Genomic DNA, 25,014 nt, shown 5'->3' on the forward strand with positions numbered 1-25,014 from the left:
GTGGCCATTTTATTGCAGGTCAAATAGTTCCAGGCACCGCCAGGGATCGACGACCCCCACTCTCAGACTGGACTGTCTCAAACTGGAATGCCTCTCCATGGAATTCCAGCATCCCCCTCCCCACCGAAGTGAACAGCCAATTGAATCCTGCCACGGTCCGAAGATGCCCCTACTTGGCTATTGGCCCACCTGAGCTCAAACCCAAAACTTTTGCACCCATAAAACACCTTGCTCTCCCATACCAGGCGCGACTTCCCTGACTCCCCACTCCAGAGTCACGGAACCTTGCGCGGGAATTGCAGATCCCAATAAAGGCCTTCTTGGCTCCATAACTTGGTCTCTGTCTTTCCTCTCACCTCTGCCTCCATCTATCAACCCTTACACAAAATATATAGGATTACTATTTTGTTAGCAATTTTAAATATGTAATCATTAGCATATTAAGGAAATAGTCTACCATTCTAATTCACTCGGAGTTCTCTCCTTGTACTATTCTTCTACCTCATTCCTTTGCTTTTTAAATCAGAAGTAGATATTTAGGTTTATCAATGTTTTCCTTCTCTATGAAGATAGAAAGACATACTTAAGGAATGAATAGGTGCTAATACAGTGATAACATGGAGAGGAAGTATGATTTTGTAAATGTTAGAAATCCTCAGTGTCATAAATTGTTTGCCAAAGTTCCCAGGCACATGAATTTCCAGTATTTCCTATAAAGTTTGTAGTAGCACAAAGATTGAGTGCTACTAAAAGGAAGTCTAAAGAGAAATCAAATAGTTTTTAAATGAAAAACACTGAAGCAGTTTTAAACAAGTTGCTAATAGCTAAGTTAAAAGTAAACATAAACTAATTGTTTACTAATATCTCATTGGTGCACATTGAACAACTTGAGAGAAGAATCCAGTATTCTATACAAACACAGTAATGACACTGGGTGTTATATGTAAGTGATGAATCACTAAATTCTACTCCTGAAATAAACATAATAATGAGATTAATATAGGTATTAATTGAATTTAAAAATTGTTATAATTTACAGGTTCAGTGGAGGTACTCAAATTATGCAGTAACAAACTATTAGAAGCACCGATAGTTCTTGCTTTGCATGGTTCCCATAACACAGATTTCAGGGACTTTGGTTCACTTAACACCAGTCCCCCGACAACACAGTTCAGTTTTCATTTACTACAATATGTTGTGAGTAATTGCATAAAGTACAAATGTTGCTGTTACATAAGTTACAGATGTTCATAATAATCAGTGACCAATCATGTCACTTCTTTCAAGATCTGTCCATGATCTTGCTCATTGAGAATCACTTATTCTGTTTATATATTGATAGTTAAACATACAATTGTTTACCTTCTTTGTTTCTCAGTTGTAGAGATACTTTAGCCAAGATAATTTAACTTTTAAAGTACTTCTACTGCTAGATAATGTTCTAGATCACCCTGATTCCCTTAGGGTCTTGAGAGAAAATGTGAAAATTTGCCTTTTACCACCACACACAACTTCATTAATCTAAGGAGTTACTTCAGCTTTCAAAATCTTGTAGAGGGACTTTTGGACAGACTATTGACACTGCAATTGGAGATTATGCAATTTCTTTAGCTGGGTTTTAAAAGATATAGTACAAAAACATGCAGCTGAAAATATTCAAACATCTTGGAAGGAAGTAACAGAATATTCACATAATAAACAAGCACTTTTTCCAAATGTGTGGATAACTTTGCAGAATGCAAATCAAATCCAAATAGAGTCAAATATGAAACAGTTGTCAATCATACTTCAATAAGAAAAATATTAAAATAAAATAATAAAGAAATAGCTGATGGTGAGGATACTGATACCACATAATTTCAGAATCTCAGAGGACTCTTAACTTACTGAAGAACTGAAGAACTTACTGAAGGCAGTTTCTTGGCATAAATGAGGAAAGAGCCTGTGCTGGGGGAGATGAAGCTGCCTAAAGTAAGTGATGCCCGCAAAATAAAACACTTCACTTTAAAGGACCTGTTGGAAAACTTTGATGTCTTTGACATCACAAAGGCTAAAATGTTAAAAGCTGATCCTAACTTCAAAAGGAGTATGACAAGTTGCCAAGGGATAGAAACCATGCTCAATATATACAGTAAGTTGTACATGACTATACTGTACTCACAAAAAGGAGTTGTACCACTTTTCTTGTTTCTTTTGATAAGTGAAAGAAACCACTTTAATACTCAATGTTTCTAATATTTTAAGTTCCAATATATTACATAATATTAATTTTATTTTTTTTCATTTCCCTACACATTTATAGTCAGCAGTAAGAAGTTTTTAATGTTTTGGCAGAAAAGTTTGAAAGGCCACAACACAATCAAAAATTTTCCTTTGGATTCTGAGATCGATTTTGCAAAGTTTCTGCTTACATGGTCACCTTCATGTTGCATACCATTGCAGTAGACTAGGAGTGTTTGCATTCAGCTACAATTGAGAATTTGATATAGCTACTTTATTTTCACAAATACAACTACCTAGAGCAATAGATTTCCCAACCATTTAATTTCCATTGAATTCTGCATACTTCACTATTTTCAGTACTTGTAATCTTTGTTGGGGTCCAAACCTGTAACCAGAAGAAAAAAAAAAGAATGGTGTGCTTTATTTTGTTTTGTTTATCAATTTTTTTAAATGTTTATTTATTTTTGAGAAAGAGAGAGAAACAGAATGTTAGTGGGAGAGGAGCAGAGAGAGAGGGAGATTCAGAATCTGAAGCAGGCTCTGGGCCTGCTGTCAGCACAGAGCCCAATGCAGGGCTCGAACTCAAGAACCATGAATGAGATCATGACCTGAGCTGAAGTTGGGTGCTCAACTGACTGAACCATCCAGGCACCCCTAAGTGTGCTTTATTTTGTTAATGAGTTATCTCATAAGTTCAATCTATTATTGCCAAAATGTAGTCTTCTTTTGTTAAATTATTTTAGTTAAAAGAGATCAAAGTGACATTAACTATGGTGATTCCTTACCCTAAGAATTTACCAGAGCCCTTAACTGTTTAGGGTCTAAACCTACCTCTGGGTCTTTCATTACCAATTTCACTCAAGAGGTCATTGAGTAATCTGGGGTTTCCCAGGACATGACTGACTTATGCCCAGAATCTTGGTTTAATCATAAGTAATGCTTCCTTTTATTCTCAAAGTGCTCTGGTTTAGACAGTAAATCATATGGTCACCCTGATTCTCATTTTATTTTATATTGCACAGGGTAATATCCTTGACCTGATTTGACTTTGTTTTCATACCTTCTTTCCATTCCTTAATGTCCTAGAAGCATAGAATAGTAGTGTGGAAGGAAGGAGAAGGAAGTACACCAACAACTTCCGAGGTTTTACCTCAGGCATTCTCAATTCCATGAACTCCTATAAAACAGAGTTTTGGGTGAAAAAATAATTGCTTGAACTACAGGCAAATGTTACCAGAATTATTTTTTTTACCATCTTTTTATACATCTTGACCATACATAGGGGATGACTGTCAGAGAAACATCTTAAAAATTAGCACCCTAGATTTCTTGTATTATTGACAAGAAGCAAGGGACAGGTTAACTCACAGGTCAAAATGCACAATTTTAAAACATTTTCTGCTGCCTCATTAGTCTTCTTGAGAGGACAGTTCAGATCCATCCAGGAGATAGGTGATGGAAGACATCTAATATACAGCTACAAACAAAGGAAACGTCAGTTAGTGCTCCTTTGTACCACAGGAAGCTAATTCAAGTGCAACAGAATCAGATTCATATTATCAAAATTCCACTCAACAGTTATTTCCTCTCTTGGTTCCTTGCCCCCTTTCCCTCAGTGGAATTTTGAAACCTTTATTCTTTTCAATATTCCTCTTAACAATATCACCACACTCTTAACATTGAGCAGATGATAGGCAAAAAGAAGTCATCAGATGAGTTAAGTCCCCATTCCTCTAGAGACACCATGTCTATAATTGCAGAGGTTTTCATTTCTTTTTAGCATTTCCTCTGGAGTGGGTTTCCATTCAGTCAAGACCAGCCTTTCCAATGAGACCCTCCACTCCTTTTCAATTTACCTATCTCTACCTACTCTTTTCATCTTTCCCTCGTTGTTGGGCCCTACCTTGAAGTAAATAATGTCTTTAAAACTCCTCCTGGTACTGTGAATTTTTTCTTGAGGTCTAAAAGATATCTTGTCTTCCATTAACTCTCAAGATTCTTAAAAGAAAATATGGGGGCGCTTGGGTGGCTCAGTTAATTAAGCATCTGACTTCAGCTCAGGTCATGATCTCACAGTTTGTGAGTTAGAGCCCCACATCAGGCTCTATGCTGACAGCTTGGAGCCTGGAGCCTGCTTCGGATTCTGTGTCTCCTTCTCTCTCTGTCCCACCCTGATTTGTAATCTGTCTCTCAAAAATAAATAAATGTAATAAAAATTTTTTAAAAATCTGGAGTTTATTGTTTCTTTGTCATTCAGATGTAAAGCGATTTCTAACTATCTCATTTGAGCATTGTATTTTTTATTTTTTTGTATATGTGACATAATAATGAATGATTTACTAATTATTGATTTATTGTTTTGGTCCACCTTAGATTGTAAGTGTCTCTAAGACTTATAAGGGTAGGCTTATTGTTATATCATCAGCATTGTACATGTTGCAGACCTTAGTAAACACTTCAGAAATATTTCTTTCAATAATAATAAGATGTTATCAATATGTACCCCATATTACTTCATTTGTAGCAATTTTTTCAGGGTCATCTTTTAATTGTCAGCTAACTTTATTTTTAGACCTATCTTGGGCTTGGAAGATAGGCAGATGAGGCTTTGAGTCTTTATCCTGTTACTTATTATTCATGTGATGTGAAGAAATGTATTCTCTACAAACTTCAGCTTCCTCATCTGAAATTTTGATATCATGGTACTTCTATTGTAGATTGCCTTGAGGTTAAATAAAACATCTTTTCCAGTTTGTGACTTCTTATAGGCATAGAATAAATAGTGTTTGTCATTGCTTTAATGCATTGTTAACCTCTTTGAGGTGTTTTCACTCTTGATTGCATTATTCTTGAAACTCTTCTATTAGTTCTCATGGCACTGCACCTTCTTTCCCCTCACACCCTTGTCTCTTTAACCACTTATTCATAAACATTTGTGCTAGTTTTCCTATTTTCCAGACCCATTAATAGTGTGGATATCTAGGACTTCACATTTTGGCTTTTTCTTTTCTAAATCTACTAATTTATTTTGGATATTGTCACCTAATCTACAGATTTTATTTTTATTGACCAAAACTAACTAGGCTCAAATTCCCCTTGTGACAAGGATCAGCACTTTATTCATCTTATCCCCCATGAGAAGTACATAGTAAACGTTTTATTTTATGTCCATGTCATCTTACAAAGCACCATATATTTGACCTATTAAAATTTATACTCAATATCAGTCCCAAACACAAAATATCCTACATATGACTGTTTTTTCTTATGTGTAAATTCAAGATAAAAAACTTAAAATTATCATGGTCTACTCTCTTTCCTTCATACCTCATACCTAATTAGGTTATGACATGAAAGAGTTTTATTTTTTCTTAATTTCCCAACTGTTTTTCAACTGGTTTTCTTGATTCAGATATCTCTTTTCTTGAAAATGTAAATTATCAAAATAATACATAAGGAAATGAAAAATCTCCTCTTTGGCACTCTAAGTACTCCCTTTACCTACAGAAAAAAATTATTTTAATCAAGATATTAAAGAAAACTTGTACTTCAGCTGGGCTTAAAGTGTTTTCAGTATCATAAGTAGATATATAATAATGAGCAAAACATATTTTCTCCCTTCAAGGAGCTAAAAATGTAGCAGTACAAACAACATTCATAGCTGTTAACTAAAAATGTAATGCTGTGCAAATATGAAAGAGAAAACCATTAATTGAGCTTATTATGAGGAAAATAAAATATTAAAGGAACAATGAGGTGGAAATTTGAAAACTGAATTGGGGGGCGCCTGGGTGGCTCGTCAGCTAAGCCTCCGACTTCGACTTAGGTCAGATCTCACATTCAGGGTTCGAGCCCTGCGTCAGGCTCTGTGCTGACGGCTAGTTCAGAGCCTGGAGCCTGCTTCGGGTTCTGTGTCTCCTTCTCTCTCTGCCCCTCCCCCTCTCATGCTCTGTCTCTCTCTGTATCAAAAATAAATAAAAACATTAAAAAAAAGAAAACTGAATTGGATTAATCAAGTTCAAAAAGGACAAAATAATAATTCAGGTAAGAAAACTATAAAGGGCAAAAATCACAGAGTATGAACCACATTCAAGGGAATGCTGATGACAAAATGTGTTTGGTTAGAGCATATTAAGAAAAACAACAGCAAAATAATCATGAGCATTGTAGTAAGTTTACCTGCTTTGTTCCTTTGTATTTTAAAATTCGTAACACTAACCAGGGTAGTAATATTGACAATAAGATTGATAATATGCAGGATTGTGCCAAGCACATTGCAGTGGAGAGTCTAACTTTGCCCCCATGAACAACAATTCTAAGGGAGAAGAGAATCCCATAATTTAATTTGTATCATGATACATGCCCAATTAAAATACACCCCACAATTGGAAATAAATCATTACTCTCTCCTTTCTGATTCTACAAGAACCAGAAAATACAGGGAATAAGAAATTCCAAGGAAACGTAGTTCCATAGCTTAGCTATTGTGATATGTCCTGTGGACTGATAACTCTGATAATTGTACATGCTATTTGAATCTGAGACAATAGAATTCCCCCAATAACCCCGCTCAGAAGGGAGGGACAAAGGTAAAGGGCATGAAGGCCATTTATTAGGAATAACCAAGGACCAGCAATGTTGTCACCCACATTCTCCTTACCTATATCTTAACAATACCAAAGACTTTCTGTGGATGTACCCAAAGTCATAACACAGACCTGGCTCTTACTGTAATTTGACTTATTGTCCATATCCACCTGGAAGTGAGGTTTGCTTCTGTTATCTCCATGCCACATCCACGAATCCAAGCATAAGTGAAGTTCAACATCTGAAAAACAAATGAGGAAAGTCTATTAAAGATGTGATACTGACACTCACATACATATAATAGGTATGCACAGATATACTATAGATTAGCATATATCTCAGAATTTGCAAACATTTTCATTACCTAACATTACATAACAAAAGTTATATACGGAGTGAGATGATTGCTTATAATATGAGAGAAGGAAGAGAATGTGATCTGAAGTGGAACAAGATTTGGATCTGGAATAATCTGAAAATAGAAGGAAAATCATAGCTACAAAGGAAGAAAAATGATGAAGGGATTATTAAAAGCACTCAGAAAAAACTCAAGTATGTTTGGATTGCTACAAGACTCTGATTCTTTTTTTTTTTTTTCAGAAATCTTATCACCTCACTGTTTCCAATGATCTTTCTCTAAGTCTGTTTTAAGTGGTCCAATTTTTCTGTAGCTACCAGATTAAAATTCAAACTCTCCTCATTATCTATGGTAATACTCATGACATTCCAATTTTATCTATTAGTTCACTTAGCTCCCTATCAGCCATTCACATTGAATACCTTGAATTTTCCGAGCAACCCCTACTCTCCTTCACTAATTTTATTGCAATATGCCTCCTCTCCCAGCATTGACTATATACCACCATCCAGTCTGGACTGTTTCCTCTAACTATATTGTTTCTTGCACTATATTTGTGTTTGTGACCATTTATTACACTGAATTGTAATTTTTTGTTTACTTGTCTTCTTTTTATATCATGAGTTACTCAGGACAAGGGATAGTTATAATGGATATACATAAAACTTTGTATTCTTAAAGGTATGTTGACACATAGTGTTATTCCCCCCCCCTTTTTTTTTAATGAAAAACGGTAAGAAAGGAAAGGGTGAAGAAAAGAGGGAAGAAAAATTAATCAGATGCTATAGAATTTTCAAGAGAAGAAAGGACATGGGTCCTCTCAGAGTTTCCACTGTGATTGCTGGTATCACCCTTTGTATCTATCCAGCCTCATTTGAAAAGGAAGGTTCATGCATTCCATCTTGGTCTTCCACCCTTAAAATATCCTGACAGATTTCTCACTTTCAGAGGGATCTAAAAGAAATGCTATCCTTTAAATAACGGTGGAGTCAACCCACCTCAACTGTCTTATTTCTTCTTAGCAAGGATCATATGGTATTTAAGAGCACCAACACACGAAAGATAATTTTTATGAAAAAAAACATGAAAAAGAAGGGAAAGGGGAAGGGAAGGGAAGGAAAGGAAGGGGAATTCTTTTTCTTCCTGAAAAAGAATTTAGGAAAGAGGAAAGTGATATTTTAAAATACTCTTCTAATTAATAGAGGACTCCAAAAAATATTATCTATGTAAGGTACAAATAGGATACTACAAAAACTAGAACTCTCAATAATCATGTAAGGGCTTATCAAATTAAAAATATGGTTGTTGAAATAATAATCCGTAGAAAGATTTAAAGAAGAACCTAAAGCAAAAAAAAAAAAAAAAGGCAGAAAATACAGAGAAAAGATGATATCTGTAAATATTAATATTTGAAAAAGAGAACTCATGGAAAGAACAGGAAATAGAGTGGAGGAAAAATAAACCTATAAGTCACAGAGTACATTTTTCCTAAACTTGAAAGACAAACTCAGAGACTGCACACAAATAAATGATTAAAAAGCACTCATACCCAGAATATTCTAAAATTTCAGCTCCCCCAAATGAATAAAATATCTTAAAAGTTAAAGGCAGGCCATTTTTATGGAATGAAATTACATTGGAAACAGACTTCTTACCAACAACATTGCTTACTAAAAACAGTGAAGCAACTCTTCCAATACTCTCTAAGAAACTGATTTTTAGCCTTTGAATTTATACCTAGCCAAAATAAAGACCTTTTCAGATACACATAAAGACAGAACATTTAACTCCCATATACCCAGCTAAATTCCATTAGAGCTAAACTCCATTAAAATGAGAGTGTAAAATGTGAGTGTAAAAAAAGGAAAGAAGAAATTGCAAAACAATCTAACCCAAGAGAGAGGAAGAGGGAGAAGGATTAGTTTGATAAAAAATAATAATTAAACATATAAAGAAACTAAGTCAAAAAAGACAAAACATACTTTTTTAATAGAAGAGTGTGTAAATGATTACTGTGTTTTCATGTTTTCTTTATTTCAAATATATTTCAAGATTTTGAACCCAGTAAAGATTCTAGGGGAAAATGGAGAACTCACTTACTGAGGTGACTATATGAAACTATTTCACTCACGATTTTCCTTCTGCTTTAAGTCTTCACAGTGTTTTGAAGTAAAGTTGCTCAGCTCTTGTAATGTGTCTTCTATCATATTTTTGAAACTGATTTGCTCACTTGAGATATTATTATACATATTCATGTACAGTGTTAAAATTTTCTCCAATTGTTGTATTGTGTTTTGTTGAATGTCATCCACTGTTCTGTTGCCGAAGATGAGTTTCTGGTAATCTATAATTCATATCAGGAGATCAATGACTTTAACATAGTCAAAATTTTCTAATAAATTGTATTAACTTCACAATAATCATTAAAATTTAATGGAATGCTCATATTAAAATGATAACCTATAGATATGAAAATACTAAACATGTACTTTTAAGATTAAAATTCATTTGAGATAAAAGTGTTTTATGCTACTTAATGGAGAACTAGTTCCTTGTTTAAGGAAATGCTCAAATAAACTTAAAAGGGAAAAAACAAGGAAGATCTATGTGAAGCAGAGATTTTCAAAATAGAAGCGGATGCAATTCTGTACTTAGTTTATAGAAATGGGTATCACACTTTTGAAATTAGGAGGCACCATAATATATCAGTGAGTCTCTGTGTTCTGGTTTCAGTTTCTTGGAGATATATAACCATAATTTAAGGATGCAGAATTGGTAAACAGCAGCCTCAGAATTAAAAAAAAAAAAATTCAGAACACAGGGATCATGTCTCTAAGAACATCAAAAGATTCAGAAAACTTTGTAACTTCTTCATTCTGTGGATTGTTATAGCATATCATGGCTCTTCTATATAGATTGATGGTAATTTACCTGGGAATCCTTCAACTTAATAGAATCTTTCATTTCTAATTTAGGTTTTGTGAGGATTAAATTAGATAAAATCACAAAGAATGGGTGCTCAAGAAATGTTAGCTGTTATAATCATTGTCTCATTTCCTCAAGATGCCTTTGTACTCACTATTGTAGGAAGGAAGGACACCTCTCACTAGCATCCAGTCTTGGGAAGAGATGAGCCCCATATATGGAGGGCTTAAAAGAACCTTTTAGTTATCAAATAAGTAATTGATAGATATTTAAAGGAATAAACTATCTTAGCTTGGGAATGTAGTCAAAAAATAGAAAAAAACATGATCAATGTAGCAAAGAATAGAAACCATAGGAACATTAAAACCATAAATTGTAAAATAAAATGATAGATGGATGATCAAATAATCCATTTGGTCACTTCCAGACTACACAGAACTGGGAAAGTACTTTGAGTTCTCTGATCCTGGAAATTGAAGATAAACATGATTATAGGATATAGTTGGAGTAAAGATTAAATGAGATAATGCATGTGAAGAGCTTGAGAAAATATTAGTACTCAAAAATGTTAAGTAATATAATGTTATGAGTTTTTGATTATTAAACAAAATATTGATGTAAATGATATATACTCCATGACTCCTAAGATGTTAATGCATGCTTTTATATTTTAATGACTTTTACCTCCATTGGCAGATCCCAATGGCTTTTAATTTCTTCTCCTTTTCTATATTTTGAAGTTTTGGCAATGTAAATATGTTAGATCTTTATTGAAAAAATATATTTTAAAGTACTTGAGATTCGTTTTTTTCTTAAAGATGGAACAAAGCTCTGATAAGAGTGGATTGAGAATTTTCCTTCTCTTATAAAGGTATTTCAACTTTGATATTCAAAAGCCTACTTGATTGTTTATCTGCTTGTTTATTCATCCACTGATTCATTTATTCATTTAAAACATTTATTCAGTCAAAGAATACAAAGGCTGAATACATACATAGTCTATGTAAAGACATAGACTATGCCTTTGCAAAGCTGGCATTATACTGGAGTAAAGAAGCCCTGCTCACCAATTATTATGGTAATTTAAAGAAAAGTTTAAAAATTTTATGAAAAGAGTTATTAGGGAGAAATTATCTTTCAAAAGAGCATGATGAAACCATCTCATATTCATTGATATTGGTATCATTCCTCGGAGAAATTAACTGGCTCTTAATGAAAGAATTAGAACAAAAATCAAATACGATAATGGTATTTAGAATGAGTTCTAAAGTTGGTCAAGAGGAAAATGCATGAAAATGGAGAATTTGCTTCTCATATATGAAATCATCATGAAAACTCACAAGGTATAATCAGTTGTTTTTTTTCTGTTGCACTGATTTTACAATTTCAAGGAAAATAGGTTTATATTATATCTTTAGCACTACTCTGTCATGAGGAACCACCACTGAACAAATTTGATGTTCAAATATCCTCAAGACAACGATTAATATGATATAATCATATAGTAATGAAGCCTGTTTTCTTCTCTATTAATCTGAAAATATAATATATTAATATGGATATGTCTCAGGATTTGGATTCATTTGCAATGTGCCTCATAAAACCAATGGACAGCCTCAGAAACTTACTTATCAGGCCCAGGGTCCCCAGTCCAGCCAGCACCAATAGGTTCACGGTCAGTGAAATCAAAGCAACAGTGCACCACATTTTTGATGAAGCCTTAGGTCCTGTGAAGAAACACAAATCCAAGGGTGCATGGGTGGCTCAGTTGGTTAAGTGTCCAACATCAACTCGGTCATCAGCTCGTGGCTCGTAGATTTGAGCTCCGCATCAGTTTCTGTGCCTATAGCGCAGAGTCTGGAGCCTGATTCAGATTCTGTGTCTCCCTCTCTCTGCCCCTCCCCTACTCATGCTCTGTCTGTCTCAAAAATAAACTATAAAAAAAAGGAAAGAAACACGAATCCAGCAGAATGACATGAAGCATTGTATTTTATGTTGTTTCCTCTTTCTCTGAACTTCTCCATCCCCTGCCCCTTATGTATAGGAATATTAAAACTTGGTTAATATTATTATTCTAATTTAAAAAATGGTTTGCAAAATCAAGCAGTTCTCATTTATGTTCAGCCAACTTGAATACATCTCTACACGCTGATCTAGCACCAAAAACACGTAATTCCAAGTAAATGTGCTCATAGGACATATTTTGGATACTTACATGGACACTTTCTTGAACTTTCCTTATCTAGCTGTTTCCTCATCCCCAGGTAATCAGTACTGGCCACCTGATGGTTTATCCTTATTTTTTCTATGCTAATATTGATATACATAATTTAGTATAAGTTACAATCCATTCTCTGATGATTGATCACTTAAGTTTTCACTTTAATATATTATTAGGAAATCATCTACTTCCTTTAGATTACAAATTTATTGCCATGAAGTTGCAGAGTCTGTACTGTTGCATGTATTTATTCTCTCCCCTGTTTATGGCTACATATTTAAAACACATTCATAATATCTAATCATTTTGCTTTCTCCATCTTTCCTTAATTTGGCTACTAGGTTCTTTTTAACGAAACCAGTCTTCACATTAAATTTTCTCTTCAAAATGTTTCTATTTATTGATTGAAACTTTTAAATTTATCAATTTTCTCTTAATATCTTTTGTGATTTTATAATCTGTATATTAAGGTGGGCTATTATATTCCTTCTCATTTGATAATGAAAAATTGGGATAATAAATCTTCCTTTAATAGCTTTATCTGCTTCCAAAAGGAAATGTTTTCCTTTCCTTTAGAATATTTATATTCTAAATATTTGTACAGATATTTGGGCTCTACAACCTAGACTTTTATAATACCTTTATTCCCTCATCTCTTCTCTCCTAATACTGAGTTTTACTGTGATAGTTTAGTAAAACTTGTTCTAGACTATATAGATTTTCTCTCACAGTGTATCCATTTCATTGCAAAAATGACTTAGCACTTTTATTATTATAATTTTCATTATACTCATTCCAACATCAGCTATTACTTTTTGACTTGCCCCTACAATTCCTCTTAGTTTGAGGTCAATTAATTTCTTGTATATCTTGAAATTTTCTTGAATGTTTTTCTCAGATGAAGTATATGATGACTTTCTATTTTGTTAGGATGGATGAATTATATCTTTTCTGAATTCAAGATAGGTGAATGGTAGTTTCCCTCCATATATACGCAATACTAGAGGATGTCTAATTATTCTTTATTTCTTTTTTTAAATCTGTTATTTTTTTCTTTTTATGAAATCTTATTATTTACACAATAAATCACTTGGATAAATTATTCAAGTCTATTATGACTTTCATGTCTTTATAATTTTGAATACTTTCTTCTGTATAATCTTTCAAAAACATCCAGTTGGGCCATAATGATCTTCACTCTTTCTTTTTAACTTATCTACTGAAGTCACTGCAGTGAAAGTCATGGGGTTTAAATTTAAACTTTTTTGATTCCATAATTTAATGTCTCATAATCTTATTATGCTGGTTGTTTAATTTGGTTATCTTTCTCTTTCAGGCATACTATTTTACTAGTAGCTACCTCTTTGAGGCCTTTGGTTTTTGTCTTCTTTGCCCTCTGAATCTCCTAAAATCAACAGCTATTTTTATTTTCCCTTAGTTTTATTTACTCTGGAGTTTGAGATTAAGCCCTAGAATACTTTGAGAAATATCAAACCTATATGTAATGGAAATCACACTTGTTTTGTCTACTATATGTCAGTGGCCCGATGACAAGCTGTTAATTCTCTGTTCCATATAAAAGGAGAAACCGGGTCCAATGTCTTCTCAGACACAAGGTTCAGTACTCTCTATGATTTAGAATTACAGAGGACCTTTATGCATGCTGATTCAGTTTACATCTAAATCTTTTGAGACCAGAAGGATGAGCAAGTCCTTGAAGACAGCACAAGAAGGTTGGTACAAACTTTATGCTATAGAAGTCAATGACCTAAAGAGACCAGGAGCAAGAGAGGAGGAAGAGAGGAGCAAGAGAGCCCTAACTCTTCCTCCAAGCCTTTTTTTTGTTTCTGTGAAAGAGCCAGGCTCTTAACTAGCACAGAAGTAAACAAGTTTATCACCTCTTCATTTTTATTGGAACCCTATAAGAATTTTGGACATAGACATACTTTTTAAAAGTGTTTTGTTGTTTTTTGTTTTGTTTTTTAGATTGTGTGTGTGTGTGTGTGTGTGTGTGTGTGTGTGTGCATGTGCATGAAGGAGAGGGAAAGAGAGAATCTTAAGGGGACTCCATACCCAGTGAGGAACCTGATGGGGAGCAATAGACATGCTTTTAATGTCTTTCTTTCTTCTAGCTCCAAATAGGCAAGGCACTTAATATTAGGAAATGGGAAGGAGGGGCAGAAAGAATAGACTGACTGAATGTTAATGAAAAATACATGGAATTAATCATTACAGATAGATCTCATTCTTTTACCTCCTTTTTGTTGTTGTTCTAAAAATTCTAATAAAATAAAAGAAAGATAAAGAAGGCATAGATTCACAATAATGAGGAGAAAGGATACGACAGAAATAGCATTTGGGAAGGTGGATAACAAAACTTCTGGTAACTTCATGATCTCTGAGAAAGTGAACCAAAGTCAGTAGTGAGAAAACAAAAAACATGCTGATCCTCATTTAATAATCCCAAAAGCTCTGTGAATTGGTGATAAAGTTGTACTTTATCATTCCAAGTGGAGGTATGGGAAAGCCTAAAAACTGAAAAAGTACCTGAGTGTCTATGTATGATTCTGATAGACTCCTTTTACCCCATATTTTGTACAACCAAGTTATCCTCTGTGAGATCTGTATCTGTATCTATCTGTCTGGCCTATTTCCTGTTATAGAGCTTCTAAAACCTATAGTTCTTTTATCAAATGTTTTCCATCTTTTATTTTAAAAATAATCTCGAAAGTGTATGTCCCCCTGTCTCCCACAAACAATGCCCATCTTAACTTTTTTCCTTGACCTAGTGGCTGCCTTTATTCACCGAGGGCTTACCTGTCACAGCTCTGCTCTCTGCCAGCTCAGCTCTGCTCTCAACACCCCCTGCATTATTTTCAGTTTCACCATCCATCTCTGTTTCTGGCATTTCATGATTATCTTTTCAGGAAAAAAAAATTAAAAGTGAGATCACTTCTCTAGTCTTCTTTTTTACCCTCTAACTATCCAGATATTTCCAGTGTCCTGGTCTGACTCTGATTCTGATTAAAAAAATATGTTTTTTAATTTAAAATTTAGTTAGTTAACATACAGAGTACTCTTGATTTCAGGAGTAGAATTCAGTGATTCATCACTTACATGCAACATCCAGTGCTCATTCCAAAAAATGCCCTCCTAAAGTCCATCCCCCATCTAGCCTATCCCCCTGCCCACCCCCCTGCATTAACCCTCAGTTTGTTCTCTATCATTAAGAATCTCTTGAGGGCACCTGAGTGGCTCAGTCGGTTAAGCATCCAACTTCTGCTCAGTTTATCTGAAGGTTCATGGGTTCGAGCCCTGCATCAGGCTCTGTGCTGACAGCTCAGAGCCTGGATCCTGCTTCTAATTCTGTGTGTCCTGCTCTCACTGCCCCTCCCTTGCTCATGATCTGTCTCTCTCTATCTCTCAGAAATAAATAAATGTTAATTTTTAAAAAATTGAAAAAAAAAGAATCTCTTTTGGTTTGTTTCTTTCTATTCTCCTCCCCTTTTCCTTTCCTTTCTGTTCCTTACCTTTCCTTTCCTTTTCTTCTCTTTTGTTGTTTTTGTCCCCCCCCTTTTCCTTTCCTCCCTTCCTTTCCTTTCCCTTCCCTTCCCTTCTCTTCCCTTTCATTTCCTTTTCTTTTCTTCTCTTTTCTTTTTTTTTTCCTAGCCCCTTTGGTTTGCTTGTTTGTTTCATTTGTCTGTGCGTTTGCATGCTTTTGTTCCCTGTGTGTTTGTCTGTCTGTTTTCCTTTCCAGGGCTACTTCAAGAAACAAACAAAAATACACATGACAGAGAGTCCCAAGTATAGCTACAAGTAGGAAAATAAAATGACCAAAGGCACAACAAGAGAAACGAAGAGATGCCATGAAAAGAACACCTCCTGAATGGACAGGCCCTGGACAGTCAATGAGCCTCCTTTAATAGAGTAATACTATCAGGTACAGAGTGCACAACGAGCTTTTAAAACTGAAAAAAGACAGAAAGCTAGCCAAAAATGATGAAACGGAAGATCTCTCCTCTAAAGAAATTCCAGGAAGAAGTCACAGCCATAAAACTGCTCAAAACAGATATAAACAACATAACTGAGAAATAATTTAGAACAATTATCATAAAATTAATTGCTGGGCTTGAAAAAAGCATGGAAGTCATCAGAGAAGCTATTGATAAAAAAGACTAGAAATTTCAAAATAACTGTGATGAGTTAAAAAGTGTTATAAATGAGGCAGAGAGGAGAATATGTGAATTAGAAGACACAGTTACAGAAAAAGAGGAAGCTGAGAAAAAGAGAGAGAAATTGATCCAGGAGCGCAAAAGGAGAATTCGAGACCTGAGTGATACAACCAAATGGAACAATATCCCTATCATAGGAATTCCTGAAGAAGAAGAAAGAAAAAAAGGCTCTGAATGGGTGCTTGATGTAATCATAGCTGAGAACTCCCCCAATCTGTGGAAGGAAATAGACACTGAAATCCAAGAGGCACAGAAAACTCCCCTCAGATGTGGCTTGAATCAGCCTTTGGCATGACATATCATAGTGAAACTGGCAAAATAAAAAGATAAAGAGAGAATTCTGAAAACAGCTAGGGATAAAAGGGCCCTAACATACAAAGGGAAACCTATCAGAGTGGATACAGACCTATCGAATGAAACTTGGCAGGCCAAAAAAGAATGGCAGGAAATCTTCAATGTGATGAACAGAAAAAAATATGCTGCCAAGAATCCTTTATCCAGCAAGCCTGTCATTCAAAATAGAAAGAGAGATAAAGGCTTACCCAAATAAAAAAAAATTGAGAGAATTCATCATCACCAAACCAGCCCTACAAGAAATCTTAAGAGGACTCTGTGATGGAAATGTTGCAAGGAACGCAAGGTACTAGAGACACCACTGTAAGCATGAACACTACAGAGAACACAATGAATCTAAACCCATATTTTTCAATAATAACACTGAATGTAAATACTGAATGCTTCAATCAAATGACATAGAGTAGCAGAATGGATAAAAAAACAAAATCCATCTATTTGCCGTCTACAAGAGACTCATTTTAGACCTGAGGACACCTTCAGATTGAAAGTAAGGGGATGGAGAAATATCCATTGTGTGACTGGATGTCAAAAGAAACTTGGAGTAGCCATACTTATATCAGACAAACTTGACTTTAAAGTAAAGGCAGTAACAAAATATGAAGAAGGACATTATTTAATAATTACAGGGTCTCTCCATCAGGAAGACCTAACAATTATAAACATCTATGCACAGAATTTGGGAATACCCAAATACATAAAACAATGAATCACAAACAGAAATAATCTTATTGATAGGAATGTGTTAATTACAGGGGACTTTAATACTCCACTTACAGCAATGGATAGATAAACCAGGCAGAAAATCACTAAAGAAACAATGGGCCTGAATGACACATTGGAACAGATGGATTTGACAGATATATTTAGAATTTTACATCCTGAGGTTAGGGAATTCATTTTCTTCTTGAGTGCACATGGCACATTCTCCAAGATAGATCACTTACTGGGTATAAAGCAGCCCTCCATAACTATAAACGAATTGAGATCATACCATGCACACTTTCAGATCACAATGCTATGAAACTTGGAATCAATTACAGGTAAAAGTCTGGAAAACCTCCAAAAACATGGAGGTTAAAAACTACCCTACTAAAGAATGATTGGGCCAATCAGGCAATTAGAGAAGAAATTTAAAAATATATGAAAAAAAATGAAAATGAAAACACAACAATCCAAACTCTCTGGGATGCAGCCAAGGCAGTCCTAAGAGGAAAGTATATTGCAATCCAGGCCTACTTCAAAAAACTAGAAGAAGCACAAATTCAAAATTTAACAGAGCACCTAAAGGAACTAGAAAGGGAGCATAAAGAGTACCCCAAACACAGCAGAAGAAGAGAAATAATATAGATCAGGCAGAAGTAAACAATATAGAATCCAAAAAAAAAAAAAAAAGCTTCAAAAGATCAATGAAACCAAGAGTTGGTTCTTTGAAAAAATAAACAAAATGATAAACCTCTAACCAGGCTTCTCTGAAAGAAAACAGAGAACACCCAAATAGACAAAATCATGAATGAAAATGAATCTATTACAACCAATCCATCAGAAATACAAGCAATCATCAGAGAATACTATGAAAAATTATATGCCAACAAACTGGACAACACAGAAGAAATGGACAAATTCCTAAACACACATGCACTACCAACATTCAAATGGGAAGAGATAGAAAATCTGAGCAGCCCCATAACCAGTGAAGAAATCAAATCATTTATCAAAAATCTCCCAAAGAATAAGAGCCTGGGGCCAGATGGCTTCCCACAGGAATTCGACCAGACATTTAAAGTAGAGTTAATACCCATTCTTCTCAAGCTATTCCAAAAATTAGAAATAGAAGGAAAACTTCCAGACTCATTCTACAAAGCCAGCATCACTTTGATTCCCAAACCAGATAGAGACCCAGCAAAAAAAAAAAGAGAACTACAAGCCAATATCTTTAATTAATACAGATGCAAAAATCCTGATCAAGATACTAGCAAATTGAATTCAACAGCATATAAAAAGAATTATCCATCATGGTCAAGTGGGATTCATTCCTGGGTTACAGGGTTGGTTCAATATTTGCAAATCCATCAATGTGATACATAGCATTAACAAAAGAAAAGATAAAATCCATATGATTCTATCAATAGAAAGCATTCAACAAAATACAGCAGCCTTTCTTATAAAAACCCTCAAGAAAGTTGGTGTAGAAGGAACTTACTTAAACATCATAAAAGCCATTTATGAAAAGCCCACAGCTCATATCATCCTCAATGGGAAAAAACTGAGAGCTCTCTCCCTGAGAGCAGGAACACAACAAGGATGTCCACTCTCACCACTCTTGTTGAACATAGTGTTGGAGGTCCTAGCATCCTCAATCACAAAATAAAATGAAATAAAAAGCATCAGAATTGGCAAACAGGAAGTCAAACTTTCACTTTTCACAGATGACATGATACTCTACGTGGAAAATCTGACTGACTTCACCAGAAACCTACTAGAACTGATCCATGAATTCAGCAAAATCACAGGGTACAAATTCAACATACAAAAATTGGTTGCATGTTTATTCAGCAATAATGAAGCAACTGAAAGAGAAATCAAGAAATGGATCCCATTCACAATTGCACAAAAGTCCATAAAATACCAAGGAATAAACCTAACCAAAGGTGTAAAAGACTTGTTCCATGAAAACTATAGAAAACTTATGAAAGAAATTGAAGAAGACACAAAGAAATGGAAAAATATTCCATGCTCATGGATTAGAAGAATAAACATTGTTATAATGTCATTATGACCCAAAGCAATCTACGCATTCAATGCAATCCCAATCAAAATGGCACCAGCATTCTTCTCTGAGCTAGAACAAACTATCCTAATATTCATATGGAACCTCAAAAGACCCCAAATAGCCAAAGTAATACTGAAGAAGAAAACCAAAAAGGGGGGCATCAAAACCCCAGACTTTTGCCTCTACTACAAAGCTGTCATCATCAAGACAGTATCGTATTGGCACAAATACAGACACATAGACACATGGAATAGAAAAGAAAACTCAGACTTGGACCCACAAATGTGTGGCCAATTAACCTTTGAAAAAGCAGGAAAGAGTATCCAATGGAAAAAAGACAGCCTCTTTAACAGATGGTGCTGGGAGAACTGGACAGCAACATGCAAAATAATGAAATATAGACCACTTTTTTACACCGTACACAAAAATAAACTGAAAATAAACGGACCTGAATGTGAGACAGGAAACCATAAAAGCCCTAGAGGAGAAAACAGGAAACAGCCTACTTGACCTCAACCGCAGCAATTTTCTAGTTGAAACATCCCCAAAGGAAAGAGAACCAAGTTCAAAAATAAACTATTGGGACTTCATCAAGATAAAAAAGCTTCTGCACTGCAAAGGAAACAATTAAGAAATCTAACAGACAACTGGCAGAAGAGGAAAATATAGTTGCAAATGACATATCGCATAAAAGGCGAGTATCCAAAATCTACAAGAAACTCACCAAACTCCACACTTGAAAAATGAATAATCCAGTAAAGAAATGGGCAGAAGACATGAATAGACACTTATCAAAGAGAAAATCCAGATGGCCAACAGGCACAGGAAACAATGCTCAGAGCCACTCATCCTCAGGGAAATATAAATTAAAACCACATTGAGATACCACCTCATGTTGGTTAGAGTGGCTAAAATGAACAAATCAAGAGCTATAGTTGCTGGCTAGGAAATGGATAAATGGGCACCCTCCTACACTGTTGGTGGGAGTATAAATTGATACAGCTGTTCTGGAAAATAATGTGGAGGTTCCTCAAAAAAGTATCAATAGAACGCCCCTCTGACCCAGCAATAGCACTGCTAGGGATTTACCCAAGGGATACCGAAGTGCTGATGCATAGGGGCACATGTATCCCAATATTCATAGCAGCACTTTAACAATAGCCAAATCATGGAAAGAGCCTAAATGTCCATCAACTGATGAATGGATCAAGAAGATGTGGTTTATATATATATAATGGAGTACTACATGAAAATAAAAAATAAGGAAATTTGGTCATTTGTAGCAATGTGGAAGGACCTCGAGGGTGTCATGTAAGTGAAATAAGTCAGGCAGAGAAGGACAGATACCCTATGTTTTCAATCATAGGTCTAACAGGAGAAATCTAATAGAGGACGATGGGGAGGGGAAGGGGTAAAAAGACTTAGAGAGAGGGAAGAAGGCAAATCATGGGAGACTCTTGAATACTGAAAACAAACTGAGGGCTGAAGTGGGAGGGGGAAAGTGGAAGGAGAGTGATGGTCATGGAGGAGAGCACTTGTGGGGAAGAGCACTGGGTGTTGTATGGAAATCAACTTGACAATAAAGTATAAAAAAAAGAACTTAAAAAACAAATACAAAAGAATAAAAATAATGTAAATAACAAATTATAAATAACAAAAAGTTACCCCAGGGAAAGCATAAGAAACCAAATATCCTAAAGCAATAAAAACTTTTCAGTACATATGAATCTTTAAAACAATTTTTTTGATGTTTATTTTTGAAAGAGAGAGACAGAGAGTGAGTGGGGGATGGCTTGAGAGAGAGAGAAAAAACAGAATTGGAAGTAGGCTTCAAGCTCTGAGCTGTTAGCACAGAGCTTGACATGGCGCTGAACCCCGCAAACCATGAGCTCATGACCTGAGGTGAAGTCAGATGTTTAACCGACTGAGCCACCCAGGGACCCCACTGTACATATGATTCTGATGTCCCCTCAAATCATTCTACTGTTCCATTGTTACCTTTCTAGGAACTGAGTTCCTGGATAACACAGACTGAATTTACTTAGCCTGGAACGATACTATGTAGAGATGAGGAATCTAGTCTTGTTCCTTTTCCGAAAGAAGCAAATGTTTACCACATCATCACTGACTAGAATCCCAGGTTTTTATAAATCTCATAGCATATGTCTATTTTATATCTACTAGCAGTTCAATAAAAATCCTGGCTACTTATGTTCATGCTAATACTGCTTTTCCTTCCCATAATGGTCTGTATGCTCATCCTAAAATTCCTAAAAACCATAAGAAATGCCATTTTGGTGACGCCAGAGACCCGGATATCCAGAGGCCAAGGCCACCATCCTTCCCCCACCCCCCACACTATGTACAAAACTAAGCTCTTGCATAATAAGTTCACTATGGACTGGCATTCCACAACGGAAATCCAGAAGTCTAGCAGCCTTGAGTTGAAGGCAAGGAGAAGTCACCAGTGTAGTTAAATAGCTCTCTTCTCTGGTGTGTCTCATCCTGCATAGAGGCTCTTACCTGTTCTCTTGAGATTGTAGTTCTCTTGGAATTTTTGCAGCTTGGAAGGATCTGGAAATTGGAGAGTAGCGTAAGTCACTTCTTCTGGCATTATTGAACAAGTCACCTTCACTGTGTGAAACTATGCAGAAACTAAGTTCAGTCATCTATCTTTGTAAAAACCAAGCAAAGATATAGTGTCAGAAAACAGAACTGTTCACTGAGAATTTCAGAATTGCCTTCTTCTCACCTCCACACACATCTCCTTTTTTTTTTTCTTAACTTCCTCTAGTAAAACACCAAGGGGAAGAAATGGTCCTGAGAGAAAAATGTGGAGTTTAAATATAAACATTCTTTTTTAAAAAATTAATTTGTGGAAAACCCACAAGGAATCTCCAGACTTGAGACTACCCTGTGGAAATACAAACAGATCTTTATTTCTGCATATGTAAAGTTGTTAATCTGCATGTACCTGTGAGGACAGTATTACAATTAAATGCACTTAACCCACTACTGGCTCCCAGTAAAACCACAAGTGAGTTTATTCTCACCAAAACTTTGTTTCTTGCCTTTTTCCTTTTTTTTTTTTTTTTTTTTTTGCATATTGAAAAGGGTCCTTAGAAGTTAAAAGCAGAATAGTAATGGGGTAATACAAAATCAAAAAAGTAGTACATTTGAGCTACACTAAATATTGTCCCCCATGCCCCCATCTGGCACACAGAACAGCCATTGAAAAGAAGGGAGATATATTTTAGAAGTGGCAGTTCTTTGTTCAGAGTGTACCCATCAGGTTAGAACCTGAATTCTAAACACTCAAGTTTGGGGAGGAAGGTAGAATACATATATACATTAATCTAGTTCATAGACTGGGAATTTGAGCTCAGGGAGCTCCAGCGCCTTGATCACAGTCCAGCAAAGAATAGTCAGTGGCAAGTATACTCTGTCTCCTGAATACCTAGCATAGTGACAAACCTGAACAGATCTTGTCAGTATCTTTAATGGATATGTTATTAACTCATTCAGAAATAATCATAGTATTGCTCAGTAAAAAGCAACTGTTAAATACCGGTATTAATAAGAACACCCTTATTGAGTTTTAAGATTGGGGCTTTTGTTTTTTGGTTTTATTTTTAACTACTTAAGAAATAAATTTAGGAAACATAATGTTTGCAAACTGATATGAGGAAAAAGACATTGTCTTATACCACAGGATTTGAAATGTGTTTTTTAATGTTTATTTATTGAGTTAGAAAGAGAGAGAGAGTGGGGGAGGGGTGGAGAGAGAGAGAGAAAATCCCAAGCAGGCTCTGTGCTGCCAGTCCAGAGCTTGGTGTGGGGCTTGAAATCACGAAACCATGAGACCATGACCTTAGTTAGGATCAAGAGTCTGAGGTTCTGTATCCTGAGTGGAGGTTGTGGGTGGAGCCAGGGATGGGGTAAGAAATCCATGGGTAACAATGATCTGTGGTACTTTCTCTAGTATGAAGCAAATCAGGGGAATCTCCAGGCCTCACTTATCAAACACTAAATGAATCGACCTAAAGCTTTTGAACAATTTGTCCAAACTTTTATGATTCTCTTTGCAATAGTGAATCTATTTAATCCTTCTTTTGAAGTCTTAAAGCATACATACATTTACTTTGAACCAGTGATCTCACTGTTTGGACTTGACACAGAGATAGACAAAGATCTATGCACTTGAATGTTTATCACATTGTTATTTATGAGTGAGAAATGATAAAAGAGTTAAATATTAAATGAAAGGAAAAATCGAAATTCTTGATTATTCAAGTAATGAAATCAGACACCAAGTGGATGTTTTGTGCTTCTCAACAGAAAACGTTGTGCTTATAATGTACAATATATGGATAAAACTGGGGTAAAATAAAAATACTACAAAGGTAGAAATTAAGGACTATTTAACATGGGGTTGAGAAAGAGAAGATATTTCTTTTGAGGAAACAACATTCTAATCTGTAAACTCAGATAAAATTAGAAAGACCAATGCCGTGAAGCTCAGAATTCTCAATGACTTTAATTTGTTCTGGAGCAAACAGATGTTTCAGTCTTCACAAATGTGCTTTTATCAGGAAAGAGTTACCTGAAGAAAAAATCGTCCACTCTTCCAATATTATTTCTGAAACCTTAAGTGGTAATGTATCCCCTAAATCCTCGAGGCTCAGATTTCTTCTCACAGGTACAGATTCTCATCCCACCCCAATCTGGTCACACTGTACTTGGTCTCCAGAAATATAAATGGAATGCAGTTGATTTCATTCATAGGTGGATTCTGCCTATTTACCTTTGAAAAATAAATAAACATTTTTACCTGGGAGGTCAGAAATGGTAACTTACTTATGTATTTATTCATTTCTTTATTTGGTTAATTAATTGAACATTTACTGCGTGTTATGCATTATTGCAGAGCAAATGATGGATGTGTTTTCTTCCTTAATGTTTACATTCTACGACTTATTTGTTTGTACATATACATTTCTGTTTTACATATTTATTCATGGATGAGTACTGTGGTGTAAAGTAGCGACAATGCTCAGGACAGAAATAAAGCAGGGAGAAAGGTAGGGTAGCAGAGGAAGGAGAGAAGATTTGTGTTAAATAGGGTAGTCATGGAAGCCCTCCCTGTGGAGGTGTCATTAGGCACAGAGAACAGAGAATAATAACAGCAAAAACATAACTCTACAAAAATATGCTAATTTAATACTATAATATTTACTGTTTTAGGTGTTGAAATCATGAGTTGGAATAATTTTTTAAAGAAAGTTGTCTGCTCTTTCAGCTTCAGAGTTTTCAGTACTTTTTAAGATGTTTATTTATTTTT

The 25,014-nt window shown here is 35.2% G+C and overlaps 1 protein-coding gene across 4 annotated transcripts; it reads right to left on the bottom strand.

The window, feature by feature from the left end:
• Nucleotides 1-301: 301 nt before the first annotated feature.
• On the bottom strand, nucleotides 302-22,406 carry LOC115304236 (C-type lectin domain family 12 member B-like). Of its 4 annotated transcripts, none has more exons than XM_029954346.1 (7): nucleotides 22,197-22,406; nucleotides 15,132-15,233; nucleotides 11,722-11,820; nucleotides 9,300-9,512; nucleotides 6,981-7,051; nucleotides 3,592-3,700; nucleotides 302-2,608 (listed from the first exon to the last, which is right to left on the bottom strand). In XM_029954346.1, exons 1-7 carry the CDS (start codon nucleotides 22,285-22,287, stop codon nucleotides 2,577-2,579), a joined length of 717 nt encoding a protein of 238 aa, XP_029810206.1. In that variant the 5' UTR covers nucleotides 22,288-22,406; the 3' UTR covers nucleotides 302-2,576. The 4 variants fall into 4 exon arrangements, with proteins under 4 accessions (XP_029810206.1, XP_029810204.1, XP_029810207.1 ...); XM_029954344.1 differs by having other exon boundaries at nucleotides 6,942-7,051; XM_029954345.1 differs by lacking the exon at nucleotides 302-2,608 and adding an exon at nucleotides 2,839-3,400 and having other exon boundaries at nucleotides 6,942-7,051.
• Nucleotides 22,407-25,014: the final 2,608 nt, after the last annotated feature.

Source organism: Suricata suricatta, chromosome 10, assembly GCF_006229205.1.
Source record: "Suricata suricatta isolate VVHF042 chromosome 10, meerkat_22Aug2017_6uvM2_HiC, whole genome shotgun sequence".
In the NCBI taxonomy this organism is placed as follows: Eukaryota; Metazoa; Chordata; class Mammalia; order Carnivora; family Herpestidae; genus Suricata; species Suricata suricatta.